Below are 16510 nucleotides of genomic sequence, written 5' to 3'. Positions count from 1 at the left end.
TTTTACTGAGATGTCATCAGAACCAGAATATCTTTTTTTTGTATGGTGAGTTGTACGGGTTATGCCCTAGATCTGCTCTGCACTCATTGCTGAGGGTTGAGGGGATTCCTGTGGATGCAGAGTGCATGTTTACACTTAGCCCCGTGATGGTCACATGTTCAGTGTGTCACGCATATGAGAACCATTTGTCAGGTGTGTCCCGGCCAAAAAAAGGTTGAGAACCACTGGCTTAGAGCACTCACTTGCAAATGACGGCATTAAGTAGTACTCCCAAATGTAGGAGCCAATGCAATAAAGTGCGCTCAGCATAGTGTATGGGTTTATGCACACTTGGGCGAATGTTTTGGACTAGACTAGCACCCGATACAATAAGATTATCACATTTAAAACGTGTGCCCAAATAAATTCACCCTCAGTAGTGCCCATCAGATGTAAATGAGGACATTAGATATTTTCATCCGATGCAGTAAAGTGTTGGGCACCCAATGCACACCTTTTAACGCGGCAAATTTAACTCCAGCCTTGGAGGTGGAGTAAAGTGAGCGTGTAGTCAAGGGTTCATGAAAAAATTACAAAATAGATTGTCTCTGTTGCAATAAATGTGTCCTCCTCCTTAGTATCGCTGTGACACTTTAATTTACTGCTTTTGATAAAGAAAAATAATTGTATAGTTTGACTTGATTAAAAGAAACCCACTTTTCTTATGGCCACACAATTTAGACATTCGTAGCAAGGGGCGCCTAGTATTTTACTAAGATTGCTGAAGTGAATTCTAACAAAAAAGAAAGGGGATGAAAACAGATGCTCATACTGAGTGCCTATTGCAATTGGGCTTCCAATGCAATAACTACTGAGCGCTAAAGACACACAGTTTTCCTTTAGCCTGCCCTTTTTAACGCTGCCTCTCATTTAAATATTGCATCGGGTGCCCAGGGGATGTGGCTGCGCACCCAAAAGATGCTCAATACTAGCTCCCGTTTTCAGCACATGTTTTACTGCATCCGCCCCACAGAGAGCTGTACTGGGTCAAATGCACTCTTTGTGAGTGCCGGAAACGTAACTCCGGGTCTGATATGGAGTTAAGCTTCCAGCGCTGCTGTGCCGGCACCTGAAATAAAAAAAAAAAAGTCTTATCCTACAATGTGGCTGCAGTGGCCACTTACCCGGCTAAATGTATATTTAGCCGGGTAAGTGGCAATGGTGGCTAATGGTGCTGATTGGCCTGTCAGGTATGCAGTGCGCTCGTCCCTTCCTCGTGAGTTAAAGTGTGCGTTCGACCTGTACTGAACGCACATTTTACTCTAAGCTGTTTCAGGCCGATGCAATTTAGTGCGCTTGGCTGAGTGCATGGCTTTACACGTGCTTTGATGCGCGTTTTGGACGCACATCCAAAACCCTTCATGCGTTAAGGGGATTAGTGTGTCCATAACACGCATCCAAACCAGAGTGCAGCTAATAGCACTCATCACATGTAAATTCATGTTGATAAGGCTATTAGCTACTACCCTCCGATGCAAAAAATTGCCACGCAGTCATGGCGCCCATTTTAATGCTACAAATTTAACGCATACCGGGGAGCAGGCATTAAGGCATGGGCACTCAAGGGCTGAGGAAAAAAAACAAAAAATTCTGCTATCTGTGATTACTCCCATTAGTAACCTAGCTATACTAAATAGGAGGAACCTCAGAAAGCAGAATTATGTCCCACTCAAGGGCTTAACAAAAAAAAAAATCCTGCTTTCTGTGGTTCCTCAGAGGGGAACCACAGAAAGCAGCATCCCCAAGTTCTGGTCCAATCGGAACCTCTGCTGTCAGTGAGTGAGGGAGTGAATATATTAAGTATCGGTCACTTGATATTAATTTATTCATTCCTTCACTTACTGCCGATTGGTCCATTTACTGACTCATGTCAATAAAAGGATGAATTCCCTTTCAGAAGGCTGTCACTGACAAGTATTAATAAAAAGGACCAATCAGCAACACCCCTGCCAGTGGGCGTCCCTTTTAGCGTGGCAGCTTATTTGCCTATTACATTGCACACCCGGGACAAGTAGATGTGTGCATGTTCAAAGAAGGTGTACCCAGTTTGGACGCAGGTTTATTATGTGCTGATATTGCATCATCCTTTTTTTTTTTTTTTTTTTACACATGATACATTTGAATATCATCAGCTTACTGCATCGTAAATTTAAAAAAAAATGATCTGGGCATTAACAATGTGCGCTGAAATCCAGAGCATAGTTTCTTGACGCACAGATTACTGCATCGGCTGCTATAGTACTGCTGTTTACCCAGAAGCAGGATATCTACAGTTCACATTACCACGTGATGCATGACGTGCGGCGCTCCGAGGCTCTCTGACCAAAACATTGACACGTGCAGGGCCAGAGGAACCACTAAGCGAGCTAGGCCTGTGCCTAGGGCGCCGCGATTTAGGGGGCGCCGCGGCAGGCGGCAGAATTTTGAAAGGACAAAAAGTGCCCTTTCAAAATTCTGCCAGCCCCCGCCTCACCGTGCCCCCCTCCCGACGCCCCCCTTGTGGTCCAGCGGAATGGCGCCGGTAGCCTTTGGCCCCTACCATGTGACAGGGGCCAACCAATGGCACCGGTAGCCCCTGGTACATGGTAGGGGCTAAAGGCCACCGGCGCCATTTTGGTTAGTGGCACCCGAGGACCCGGGAGCGGTAGATCGCTCCCGGGCCCCCACCTGGACAACCAGGTATATTGTACGTTTTCTTTTGCGGGCGGGCGGGCGGCAGCACAAGTGTGAAGGGGCCTAGGGCGCCCAATTCCCCTGCAAGCGTTCAGTGTCACGTGACGCACTTCCCTCCTCCTCCTCCTTCTTCCTCCTTCCCTGTCCCAACCTAACCGTTGTTGCTGTGCTTTGGTGTAGAACTTCCGTCTTTTTCCATTTTCTTTATGACACGAGAAAGCGGGTCCGCTGGTCGATGTGTTGGAGGTTGGTGCCGGTACGCAGTGTTTCTAGTGAGCGCGAGTGCTTTTGCTTTCTGTTGTTGAAAGGAATTTCCGAGGCCGCCGTCGCCTTTACTTTCAGGTAAGGAGCGACTGTGCTTGTTGTTTTTTTCCCGCAGCTGAAAACGGGGCTCTGCTGATAGTTTACGTTTGTGAATGTAAACTGGGAAAAAAAAAAAAAAAGCTATTTAGGTAGAATAGGAACAACTTCTGCCCAGGGTGCGTGGTCCTTTCCTCTTGGTGACAGGAAGTAGGCAAAAGGTTGGGGAGGTTTGCAGAGGTATACGGCGGTTTGTGGCTCTGGTGTAGTGATCGAAATTTGTTACAGTTTCAACTCTCTAGAAGTAGTGGCCTTGCCAACATGGTCTAGTTTAAGTAGATCTTTTTATTTTTTGGACCATATACATTTTGCCACCTTTTCCAGAGCTAGGTTCTCGTTTTCAGGTCTATGTACAATACGGCAATCCTTTGAAATGAAGAAAGTTGCTGTATTTGAACTTGAGCATTTGTTAATGCTTTCTAGTGTGGAGTTATAGAAACTGTTTTGATTCTGAAAAATTCAGTGGAAAAAAAACCAAACATGTTATGATCACTGCATTCAATGTGCTGATGTTGCCAGCAACTGCTCCAGACTTTGCTCTTTGCGAAATCGAGGCAAGCTGCTTTCATACACTTGACCTGATAATTTCCCACTCTTCAGCTACCTTTCTGACTGACGTTTAGCTGTTGGCTGCTCACGGCCACCCATTCCAGAAAGGAGACGGTGGTAGCAGTGTTGGGCTAGAGTGTAGAAAAGTATTGTGGGAAGGAATCGATAACGTGAAAGAATGGGACAGGAAAGTAGAGATGAGAACCAGAGACTGGTGAAGAGGAAAAGGGGGGAGGGCGGTGTAAGAGCAGATGAAATGAGTTTGGAGACTGGAGAGGAATGAGAGACTGGAAAGAAGAGAAGAAAAGGAAGATTGGGAAGCTCAGTGAAAAGAAGGGAGAGAAAGTGAAGTAAGGAAGAAAGTTGGAAGATAAAGGAGCTAAAAAAATTGCAAATATTTGTAGAGAGAGTGAAAGGGACATAAAAGACAATGAAAGCAAAAGAAATTCAGATGCAGCAGTGGATAGCAAACCTTTTAAAATAGTTTTTAAAGAAACATTTCAAACTTGAAAATCTAAAATTGGGTGTTATGTACATACTAATATGTGTCCACATGTAAACATCCTACAGAATTACCAGATAATCTATCCTTGAGCTGCCAGTGGAACTAGGAGCATTGGTTATGACATCCTGCAAAGAAGTTAATCATAATTAGGGCTTTAATTTTAGGATTGTAGGTGTTTATTAATTGTACATTTAGATGTTTGTTTTCCAGCTAATTAGGGGTTTTTGTTGGTACCAAAATTCTGTGTTTTCCTGGCACAGATACTATTGTTAGGTACCTTTTCCAGTTGAATCAGATACAAACACTTGTACAGCTGAGAAGTTGTTAGCATGGAAAAAGCACAAAAACAAGGCTGAGGATCCAGGGTAGGCAAAGATGAGTTGAGAGAGTACTAGGGAAAGTGGTGTTTTACTAGTGTTTATCTAATAAATACCTTTTTTTTTTTTTGCATCGGGGGTTTATTGGTTAAAACCTAAAATCAGTAGCCCTAGTTATTATTTCAGTTTTAAAGGGCAAAGAATATATTTTGAAAATCAATTACTTTAACTTTTGTTTTTGAGAGTATTTTATAAATGTTTTAGGAGAAGTAAAAAATTTCCAGGTGAGGTTAAATGAAGGCCTAGTGTTCTGTTGTTGACCACCAGATGCCCAAATTTGTGTTTGTATGCTCAGTTTCAATTTTGGAATTTTGTTTTACATGAAACAAATGCCCCATATACTTAAAAGCAAGCTAGTTAAAGTAATTGACATTCCCAAAATATTCTAATCTTAATTTTGTATGAGTATGATAGCATAAGTTAGATTAAAATCATAGTAAAGGCTATGAGATGTACTGTATCTGCTGGTTATCTGTCCAAATAGGTCTTATGCTCAATACAAAGCCATTTGTTTCTTTAATATTTTGGTAATGGAGCCTTTGCTTGAATAAATGGTTCATCTTCTTTTTTTCAGTTTGCGTATGAGCGCTTTACTTATTTATCAGTATTAAATAGAATGAGCCTTCACTACCAAATTAGATGATTAAACTTGGTGTTAATATTGTAGGTTATGATGAAGTCCTCAGCATCTTATATGTGAAGCCCTAATACCTATAAGAGGTCTAAGATGTAAAACTATCACAGTTGTGCAAAATTCTGAAAGTGGTCGGTAGTTCTTGGTTTCTGCAGACATTTACTATTTTCTGTGTAGTAATGGTAACTTTAAAATCTAATAATAAAGCAAATCTATATTTTTGTTTTGTAAACCGCTTCTGAACCAGTTACACTGTAATGAAAGCAGAAAAAGACCATCCAGTCTGCCCAGCAAGTTTCTTATGGTAGTAACTGCTGCTCCTTGCAGATTATCCCCATTTTTCTGTGAAGGGTGGTAATTGCTACTCTGTGTTAAGGGTAGTAATATTTACAATCAAAACCAAACTATCAAACCATAACAAAATTATTGCTAGCAATATATTTATGGGGTGAGCAGCCTTCTTGATACAGACAATACTGCTTGAATGTGTTTTGCTTTGGACTTGGCTGTAGAAGTAGTCCTGAGCTTTATCCCTAATGTCTGCATATCAGTACCCTGGACTATAAACGTCAGGGCCCAGCATAGGCTGTCGTCTGAATCCTATTTGACTTTTTGCCTTTGCCATGTTACAATAAGGGTAGGAAGCATTAAAAGCTGTAGTGTTGCATCTCATTTATGACTGGCTGGATATTTATCCCTTCATTCCATTCCATGATGTTTGGTATCATAGTAAACTTCATCTAGATAAGGGCAAGATTATTCTGTTCAGATAATATGACCTAAAAGTTAATTCATAGTTTCTTGTGTACTGGATTTAGTGCACAGAGTTTAAGAAGTAAATGAAGAACAAATAATCTCTTCCTCTTGCACATCACACCTGAGGTCCTTCATTTTCAGTTTAAACTGATTTTCACGGATAAACTTCTGGATTTTGCAAAAGTGCAAACGAGTTTAAATTGATTTTCACCTTAATTTCAAAAACATAGCTGCAGGCCTGCTGTGCTTTCCAGCATCTTTCTCCTAGAACAGTGGTTCTCAACCCGGTGTGTTGCGACACACCAGTGTGTTGCCAAGCACACGCAGGTGTATTGCCACACTTTCCGGTCCCCCTACCCGAGCAAAATAGGTCCTCCCGGGCGGAACGCGGCAGGACAGCTCGAGTCTGTGGCACCGGCATGCTCTCTTCTTCCTGCCCCCCCGCAGCCCGGAAGAGGAAGTAGTGAGCAGCAGGTGTGTGCGTGGGAAGAAGAGACCATGCTAGTGCAGGCAGCGTCAGCCTGAAGAAGAGAAGAGAGGGGCAGCCTGAGGAATGAGCAGCGTGTCTTGGAGAAAAACGAAGAACGTCAACTCCGTGGCCGATGGGACTCCTTTTGTCCGCGAGGGCTGAAAATGAAGTGACGGAAGTTGCTGCTAACTTTAGGGTTGGAAGTGGAGGAGGCTGGTTCTGTCGCTGGTTCGGGAGGGGGGGAGTGAGTGAATGAGCAAGCATATGTGGTTGAGGTGCTGTGTGTATGTATGTGTGTGTATGAGTGAGACAGCATGTTTGTGAATGATTGAGAGCCTGTATATGTGAAAGAGAGTGTGTGTGTGATTGAGAGCCTGTGTGTGAGAGAGCATGAATGGAAGTGCATGACTGAAAACCTGTATGTGTAAGTTTGTGATTGAAAACCTGTTTGTGTGAAAGAGTATGCATGTGTGATTGAGATCCTTTGTGTGTGAGAGAGATCACATGTATATATAATTAAGACCCTGTGGGCTGGATTTTAAAAGGGTTATGCGTGCTGGGCCTATTTTAAAAAGCCCCAGGACGCGTGTAAGTCCCGGGGCGGTCTGGGGGTGGGGCCAGAGGCCTCCGGCAGAGCGGTCATTGCCATTGTGTTGGAGGATTGCACCGGCAGGCTGCCCAGAGGCAGGCGCAAAAGGTAAGAAACATTTTGGGGGGGGGGTTAGAGTAGGGCTGGGAGGGGAAGGGGTGGGAAGGTTAGGTTAGGGGGGAGGGAACGGAGGAGGCAGCGGGGCTCGGAGTGCACAATCGGGCGTACACGTGCGCTCCTTTTAAAATCTACTCCTGTGTGTATAAGTAAGAGAGAGAGTATGTGTGTCTGTGTGTGATTGAGAGCTGGTTTAGGTGAGGGAGAATGTGAATATATGATTGAGAGCCTGTGTGTAAATGAGAGAGAGTGAGTGCATGTGTGTAAGCATGTGAATGAGAGTCTGTGTGTGAGAAAAAGACAGCATGTATGTGTGAGATTGAAAGCCTGTATGTGTAAGCGTGAAAAGACACAGCATGTGTGTAATGTGTAATTACAAAAGCATATGTATATGAGTGATTGAGAGCCAGTGTGAGAGAGAGAGAGGAGAAAGTTGCAAGCAAATCATCCCTCCTCCTGCTAATTCAAAACAATCTCAGGGCACTTGGATATCAGACGTTCTCAGATATGCAGAGCAAAACATTTTTTGTGTCATTATTTTTCATTATTGGCCCTTTGTGTCTGCTATTTTGAAATATTTTATTGGTATCTAGAAATTTTGATATGAGTTTTTAATTATTGTATATTCCATTTATCAGCTGTTTCTAAAGCTGTTCTTTTTGTTAGTATGGTTTTGCTGCTATTGATTTTATATTTCTTGATTTGTTTTATAAGGACTGGTGATGTTTCCCTTTTTTCTTTAGTTACACTGCATACAGAGACCCTGGCTTGTTGGAGTTTCCAATTCAGTTTTTGTCTGCATGCTTCTAGTTATGCGTTTTGGTCTCTTTATTCTTTGTTAGGTGAGGGTTTGCACATGTGACCGAGGTGAGGCATTCTGCTGGCATGTAGTTTCTGTGTAGGGCTCTATAGCAGCCTGACTTGGTCCATTTTCGTAATAGAAGGTGTATTGGTGTCTTAAGGCCTGGTGTAATATTTTCAGTGTTGCCTTTTCCTAGGTAAGGTGTTTACTGTTTGAGTACTGGAAATTGCTGTTTTGGTATGGGATGTTTAATATTTATGCAGTTTCTGTTCAGACAGAATATGTATCTTTCCCTTGTGTCATTCTTAACAATAAAAAATAATACTGGGCCTTTATTTTTTATTTCCACCATGAATTGTAAAGAGCAGTGTGTCACATGTGTGAGCATGGTCTGTCAGGTGTGTCACGATGGGAAAAAGGTTAAGAACCACTGTCCTAGAAGACTGACAGTAGGGCCTGCACAGGAACTGCTCCCGGACCATACGTACAGCACAATAAGTATGGAGCAGCATGCACATGCATGCTGCAGTCATGACCAAATGCCCAAACCTTAAGAAGAAGAATGTAATTGCCACTAAAGATGGAGTTGCACTGGTGGAGGGAGGCCAGAGCTGCTGTAGGAGCAGGAAGCCAAAATAACCACTGGAGTTGTGCTGGAGATATCATGGGGTTGCTGTTAGGAAGGAAGCCGAAAACTATTACTGGAGTAGCTGCTGAGAGGAGAGGCACAGGAACTGTATCCTGGGAGGAGGGAGGAAGAAGACATTGGGAGGGATGATGAAAAAGGAAAATGGGTGGGGGGAAAAGAAAAGGTGAGAGAAGTGGGTATGCTGAGGGGAAAGGAGAAAAACGGGAGAATGGAGATGCTGTGGGTAAGTAGAAAGAAAGAGATACTGGGAGGGGTAGGATTGAGAGGGGATGTTGGGAGAGAATCCAAATGAAACTCTTAAGAGCACCAATGCAAAATATTAATAAAGATTTTATAATAGATCTGGATATCAATAGATGCTGATAGCAGTTTTCTAAGCAGTTGATAGCTTCTAAGCTACTTTTTGAAACATGTCGAGTTCACAATTTCAGACTCATCACGGAGACTTTAATGGACATAAGTTCTTTTATTTGCAGTTAAAAATTAAATAAAAAATGTTGTAGACTGGGCAGACCTATGATTATAACAATTCTCAACACTCAAAAATAGAGCGTAATTCATGCACATCATATGGGGGCAGTCAGCGTGTTATGGTCTTGCCTTCTAAATTTTAAACTTTAAAAATCAAGCGATTTTGGCATCTCAATATGGTGATTCTTTATTAATATAATATATGGGTGAGAAAAGCTGACATGCTGGGAGAATAGGCCATTCAAATTTTCATCTAGGTCTGTGAATGATTTTGAAAGTTATGTGGCTCTGTTCATAAAAAGTTTGGAAATCCCTACTGTAGGATACTAATCTGCTTAATATATATATATATATTTTTTTTACTGTTCTGGCTTCTGTTCACCAAAATAAATTGATATTTACCAGAAAAATTAGTCATTTTTCCCCACTGACTGTCTAAGTGTGTCCTGAGGACTGGGTTGAGAACCCCTGGTCTAGAGCAGTGGTTCTGATGCCAGTCTGATTTTCAAGTAATCCTAATGAATATGCATGAAATATTTGCATATATTGGAAACAGTGCATGCAAATATGTTTCATACATATTCATTATGGGTATCCTAGAAATAAGGTGCGCGGGAGGAGATATAATAGAGGCATTTAAATATTTTCAAGATATCAATGTGCCAGAGGGTGGGCCTCTTTTTGATAGAAAGGAGGCTCTGGAATGAGGCAGTCAAGGGTTGAGGGTTAAAGGAGAGTAATCTAAAGAAATATTTCTTTACAGAAAGGGTGGTAGATGCATGGAACAGTCTTCCAGGGGAGGTAATGGAGATAAGGACAGTATCTGAATACAAGAAAGCATGGGATAAGCACAGGTGATCTCTCAGGGAGTGGTAAGAATTGTAGAGTTAAGAAATTGGTATGGATGGGTAGACTATATTTATTTATTTAATTTAAAATATTTTATTATACACTCACATCCAAAGTTTGTGGTGAGGTATAATATATTTTTGTTTTATATTTATCTTCTAATCAAGGCAAAATAAGTGACTCTGAGTTGTTTAAGAAAATTGCTTCAACTAAATTTGTGCATCTTGGTCCAATTGTGGAATTAGCATTTTCAGTTGCTGGACATTCCCTTTATAATGCGCTGCCTGAGTACAGGTGAACAGTATCATGTGCTAAATTATTTAAAGTAGCGACCAGATGACGAAGAAGATCAGTAAATACCAAGGAATTTATTAGTACAATCCATCATAAAAAGCCCGACTCAGGCCGAGTTTTGCTCTGTTCGGAGCTGCTTCAGGGGCTACATAAAAACAAATTCAACCAATATATATTTATTCATATATAAATATATACATAAACAAAACCATGCTGACATAATAAAAATTATATAAAAATATATTTAATAAAACTAAACAACAAAGGAAAACACAAGAATATTAACCAATCAGATTGACAGGTATTATAAGGAAAATGGTACAGATTAAAATGCTGATTTGCAAAGTGGCTACTTAGTAATCAAATATTTTAGAAAACAGCTTGCTGTGTATCCGTGAGCTATTAAAATACAAAGCAAGGGTTGGTATGTTTTAGTTAGTGTCAACAACTTGACCTCCTATTATCCAGTATCAATTAAATGTTTCACATTATCCTCCCATCCTAAGAACTAATGGTACAGAATATGTATATACCAGTGTATTCAATCAGTGCCTATATGAAATTCTAAAATATGTTATAGTTAAAAATTAAAAATGAAGAGGAAAGCAATGAACCAGCATGTTGAAGAACTCTGTAACTACCTGTTAGACAATGATAGCAGTGTTTGCCTATTTGCAGCAACTCATGCGGATACAATGTCCTTAAAATCCATATATTTTGCTAAATGACACTTAAAGAGGACAAGGACAAAAAACAAAACATGTAAATTTAAAAAAGGAAGAGTTAAGAAATAGTATAAAACATGCCCACAATCTCTCTCAAATCTGTTTAAAAAAAATAAATAAATATATATATATATATATATATATATAATTAAAAAAAAATGAATAAACAATGGACGGATGGGCACTCCGGGCTGTGAACAGAAAAATCAAAATAGAATTATAAAGGGATTAAACAAACAAATGGGAGACTAAAGTAAAATTATTGTGAAACTTAAAATGCCAGTCATCATAATTTCCCAGACTGAAGGTGCTTTGTAACCACATAATAATAAATTATTACCATATGCAAAGCTTAGGTGTAAGGATCTAAAAAAAAAACAAACCAAATAAACCCACATGGTGGGAAGCAAGTTAAAAAACTAAGGAGATAACATGTCTCAGCACTGACATTATATTTATGAAATCTGTTAACCTCTGCAAGATTGTTGAATCCGTTTCTGGATTTTATGTTTTATCATTACTGATTTATCTCTATTTGAATTGTGTATATTACATTATTGTAAGCTGCCTTGAACTCTTGGATGAGCATGTTATAAATTTTATAAATAAAAATAAATAAATCTCTTCCCAGCAAATTTGTAAGTAAAACAGATAATCATAATGTTTAAATTTTGCTCCAAAGACAACATATACCAAATATGAGTCAACCACTAAAGACCTCTGTTTGACACCACTTCAAAGTATTACATTCAAAGGCCTGCTAAATAGAAAAGTTTTCAAAGAATATTTGAACAACGTCCAACAAGTCAAACAAAGTTGTTCAGGAAGGGAGTTCCAACAGAGTGGGCTGGAGACCCAAGGCATGCTCTCTGGTCTAAGCAAGGCGCGCAGGTCATAGGAACGGCACCTCTAGGAGAGCATGTAGTGCTGATCATAAGGTTTGCGAAAGATGATATATGTGAAAAATGGCACATGTATCATCAAGAAAGAGATATTTAACAGTTGATGAGCTAACATAGCCATTTTAAACCTAATCCTTGACTGGATAGATAACTAGTGGAGAGTCTGGAGAGCAGGGGTGATATGATCTCTGATGTCAGCCCCAGTTAGAGTATGGGAAACAGAATTCTGTACGATCTGCAAGGCTCTTATGGTATTAGTGCAAGGCTCTTATGGTATTAATGTAAAGAGAGCTACAGTAATATAGACCTGTTAAAAAAAAAAAAAAAAAAAGCAAAACTGTGCAGAAGTCAGGGGCATCAGTGATTTCAGCCTAGGTTGTATTAGCAGTTTATAAAATGCTGTCCTCACTGTATCGTCTTTTTCTGCTGTTTCTAACTACCCAGCAGATCCCCAAAAGTAGATTAATTCCTTGTTGCTGACTTCCAGGGATAAGCAATGGCTTTCCCATGTTCACTGGGCTAATTGTTTATGGATTTTTCCTCCAGGAAGCTGTCAAAACATCTTTTAAACCCAGCTATGCTAGATCACTTAACTGTATCTTCTGGCAACAAATTCTACATCTCAATTGTGCATTGAGTGAAAAATACTTTCTCAAATATATATTTTTTTAAATTTTTTAAAAATCTGCTACTTAGTTTCAGGGAATATCCTCTAGTCATTTGAGATGGTAAATAATCATTTCCTAGCATGTAGCAGATGGACTCAGGACCAATGGGTATAGTGTACTCCTGATAGCAGTTGGAGACGGATCAGATTTCAATCTGACGTCAGCCCTGCAGGAAGTGCAGCTCTTCAGTATTTTCCGTCTCCATAGCAGTTAGGGACTCTATGCACGCTCGCACAGCGTTAGAGTAATTTACCAAAGAGAACCAAAATAAGGAAAAATCTTACCTCTACAGACGAGCCCCGCTCTCCTGCGGTGACACCTATTGGGTCCCTCCCCCAGTTGAGAATTCCTGAGGTGATTTCCGCGATCCCTCGGAGGTAAACCCTGGTTTGGTAGCCGACCCTCGGCAGGGATCTAGCCCCTGACATCGGAGGCTGAGAGGCAGCGGGTGCAACTTCGAGCGCGGTGGTGAAGGTATTTTCTCTTTCCCCCTGCAGCCGGAGATTGCCTGGAATGAGACCGGGAAGCGCCAAGACAAGGTAAAGTAGAAATCTATTTAAAAGTCTCCGAAGCTTGAGGAATCGCACAGTTCACCAGCTGGCACCAATGCCACCGGGTTGATCTGCCCTAGCAGGGCTAGACCCCAGTCAGATCCGAGGGTCCTCCCATGTGGAGACCCTCCGAGGTGGTCACTATATTGTCCGCGTGGTCGCCGTCACCATTTTGATCTGTTCGCCGCCCTGTTCGCCGTTCCGATCTGAGCGCACAGAGGCGAGCTGTGAGCACACATACCTTGTGCGCACAAGCGACGCGCAGCACCACACGTTTACTGTGCCGGGCGCATAAGTTCGATCTGTGCGCATAATAACGCGCACATCTCCCTGAGCGCTCACCAAACCTAAGCGCACAGCCTTGACTCACCAGAGCGCACAACTGTATCTTACGCGCACAAGCCATGGCACCACTGGAAAAGAAACTCAAAGCTCAGGGTCTTTGCCCAGCGTGCCACATTAGAGCTGCACAGATGACCCAGTTACGAACCCTGTTGAGTGAACTTTGCCCCACAGCATGGGATTACCTACAAGTCCTCGGCCTCATGGCATCCACACTGGAAGTAGTGCCATGGGCATGAGCTCACATGAGACCCCTACAACGCTCACATGAGACCCCTACAACGCTCACTACTATCACGATGGAATCCACTGTCCCAGAACTACACCATACGTCTTCAGCTCCTGGACAGAGTTTGGGCTCACTACGATGGTGACTACAAGAAGCCTATCTGAGCCAGGGAACGAGACTATCCTAACTCACCACGGATGCCAGCTTACGAGGCTGGGGAGCACACTGCCAAGAGCTAACCGCCCAAGTGCAATGGAACGAAGAAGAGTCAGGATGGAACATCAATCGCCTAGAAGCCCGGGCAGTCAGACTAGCCTGCCCAAGGTTCGGTCACAGACTCCGAGACAAAGCGGTCAGAATAATGTCGGACAACACCACAACAGTGGTCTACATCAACCGTCAGGGAGGAACCAGAAGCCAACAGGTGTCTCTGGAAATAGACCTCCTAATGTCATGGGAGGAAGTGAATCTTCACGAGATCTCGGCCATCCACATCGCCGGGAAAGACAACGTTGCTGCGGACTACCTCAGCAGAGAAAGTCTAGATCCAGGAGAATGGAGGCTGTCGACCACAGCATTCCAATTGATAGTAAACCGTTGGGGACCACCAACCATGGACCTCCTGGCAAACCAGTCCAACGCCCAAGTACCCAGTTTCTTCAGCTGCAGGCGGGAACCCCAGTCCCAGGGAATCGATACCCTGGTACAGACCTGACCACAGGAGACTCTGTTATACGCCTTCTCGCCATGGCCCTATTGGGTGCAATCATCCACAAGATAGAACACCACAGGGGACCAGTACTTCTAGTGGCCCCGGACTGGCCAAGAAGATCGTGGTACGCAGACATGCGAAGACTGCTGACAGGGATCCCCCTTCAGCTACCCCCACACAGACCTACTCCAACAGGGGAGCGATCCTCAACAAGGATCCAGCTTTATTCTCTCTTACGGTCTGGCCATTGAGAGGACTCGCCTAAGGAAGAGCGGATACTCGGGGGCAGTAATTGACACCCTACTCCGAGCACGCAAGTTCTCGACATCCCTAACATACATAAGGATTTGGAGAGTATTTGAAGCCTGATGCGAGGACCGTGACATCATACCAGGTTCAGTCAAAATTCCTGCAATTTTGGAATTCCTGCAGAACAGCCTACAGAAGGGATTGTCTCTCAACTTCATCAAGGTACAGGTGGCCGCAAGAGCGAGAGCGGCAGCATAGCCTCTCACTCGGATGTCTCCCACTTTCTGAAAGGAGTCAAGCAGATCCGACCACCCCTGAAGTGGCTGGTGCCTCTTTGGAACCTCAACCAGTCATAATAGTAAAAAGAATACATATTTCAAAACAGCTGATGAATAGAACATTAAACATTCATATAAACTTTTTTTATAAATTTCACAAACACCAATAAAATATTTCAAAACAGTTATCAAATAATACTCAATTAGAATTAAGGATTAAAAAAATCTCCCCTTTTCAATACCTGAGAAATTTTAATTTCCAGTTACCCTGCAACTGTTGTGGATTATTACTGGACCGGAGAGAGGGAAGGTGAGGGGGCTGCATACATTTTCTCCTCTGTAATACATATAGATTCATATGGAATTAATGCTGGGTACTTTAGCATTAACTTCTGTGAAAAGCATATGAGTGTAGCTGTTACTAAAGTTTCTTTCAGCGCCTTGAAACATATATTTGTAGTTAGTTATATTTAGCTTGTTTTATCCATGAGTAGCAGGATTTTCAAAACCATTGGGAAAGGCTTTTGGAACATTGTCCACTGTTTTATGCGGGTAAAATTAAGGTAAATTTTATCTGCACTGTTTCAAGGCATTCCTATGGTTGGGGGAGGTAATAACGTGTGTAGTTTTAGTTTTGGTCAGAAAAAGCAAGCACAAATTATTGTGGCTACTTTTTCCTGTAACAGTAATCAAAGCAAAACTACACACTTTAGTTGTGCTTTGATTATTGGTGCGAACCCTATTTGGTAAAAACGGCATATGTCGTTTGCACTGATGTGGCCAGTTTTAATATTGCCCTCTTAATCCATAATATGTAATTATTTTCAACAGGTAAATTATGCCATTTTTGGGCCAGGATTGGCGATCTCCTGGATGGAGCTGGATGAAAACAGAGGATGGGTGGAAAAGATGTGAGGTCTACAGTCAGGAATTTGAGAGAGAGAGCAACCAGTTCAACATCATCAATTATAAAATGTAAGTTTTAGAAAATATAGCTTCAGTAGAATTTTCTTGATATATTAATATTTGTGTAGTGGGTAGGAAAATTTGTGATTATTTTGTCATAGAATACCCAACTCATTTGTTTATAAATGTTTTACTTATAAATCTGAGAATAAGCAACAAAGTGCGCCAAATTAGTTTTGCATTAAAGAATATATACAATATTTTCTCTCACAGTTTCCAATGTGAGTCTTATATATCTTTGGAAAGATGAAAACACAGCGCTGGAAAGCCAGGAACAGTTCATCTGGCACTTCATTAACCACTGTAATCTCCAACAAGCTTTTCCTCTGTTCTGTTATTTCTTTGATTTCAGTTAGCTTTAGGTAGGACTTTTTATGTTGATTCTGCTAACCTTTGTCCTATTTTCGGGTTTTTTCTGGGCTACTCCCATGTGTTCTTGAGGCCCCAGCTATCTTTATCACATCAACAAACAGGTGTGGTTAAATTGCTACTGTCCTGTTTTCCCTGATATCTGCACAGTTAGGCTCATGAGTAATTGCTCCTTAATATAGCTGATCTCATGACTTTTTTTCTTGTTACAAGGCAAGCTAAAAAAAAAATGGCATATCTGTTCTCAGAATTTATAGGCCTTATATTAAATAATTACACTAGTAATATGAGTGATTCTCTGCTCCACTAATTTCTATTGTGGTACAAAGTTCTTCACGTAATGTAAAATAACTCCTTAAAATAATTTCCTACAGTTTGGGCTGTTA

The 16510-nt window shown here is 41.6% G+C and overlaps 1 protein-coding gene across 5 annotated transcripts in view; it reads left to right on the top strand.

Annotated features, from left to right (window-relative positions):
* The first annotated feature begins 2642 nt into the window (after positions 1-2642).
* Positions 2643-16510, top strand: part of FBXO25 (F-box protein 25) — a 168424-nt gene continuing 154556 nt past the window's right edge. For 2 of the 5 annotated variants that reach the window (XM_029595770.1, XM_029595774.1), the window contains exons 1-2: positions 2735-3054; positions 15621-15764. In XM_029595770.1, the coding sequence (XP_029451630.1) occupies positions 15628-15764 (137 nt within the window). In that variant the 5' untranslated portion in view covers positions 2735-3054; positions 15621-15627. The other 3 variants (XM_029595771.1, XM_029595772.1, XM_029595773.1) reach the window with 3 other exon arrangements.

The sequence above is a fragment of the Rhinatrema bivittatum genome, chromosome 3, assembly GCF_901001135.1.
Source record: "Rhinatrema bivittatum chromosome 3, aRhiBiv1.1, whole genome shotgun sequence".
In the NCBI taxonomy this organism is placed as follows: domain Eukaryota; kingdom Metazoa; phylum Chordata; class Amphibia; order Gymnophiona; family Rhinatrematidae; genus Rhinatrema; species Rhinatrema bivittatum.
The sequence above is the reverse complement of the archived record's forward strand: the minus strand, read 5'-3'. Positions and strand labels throughout refer to the sequence as shown.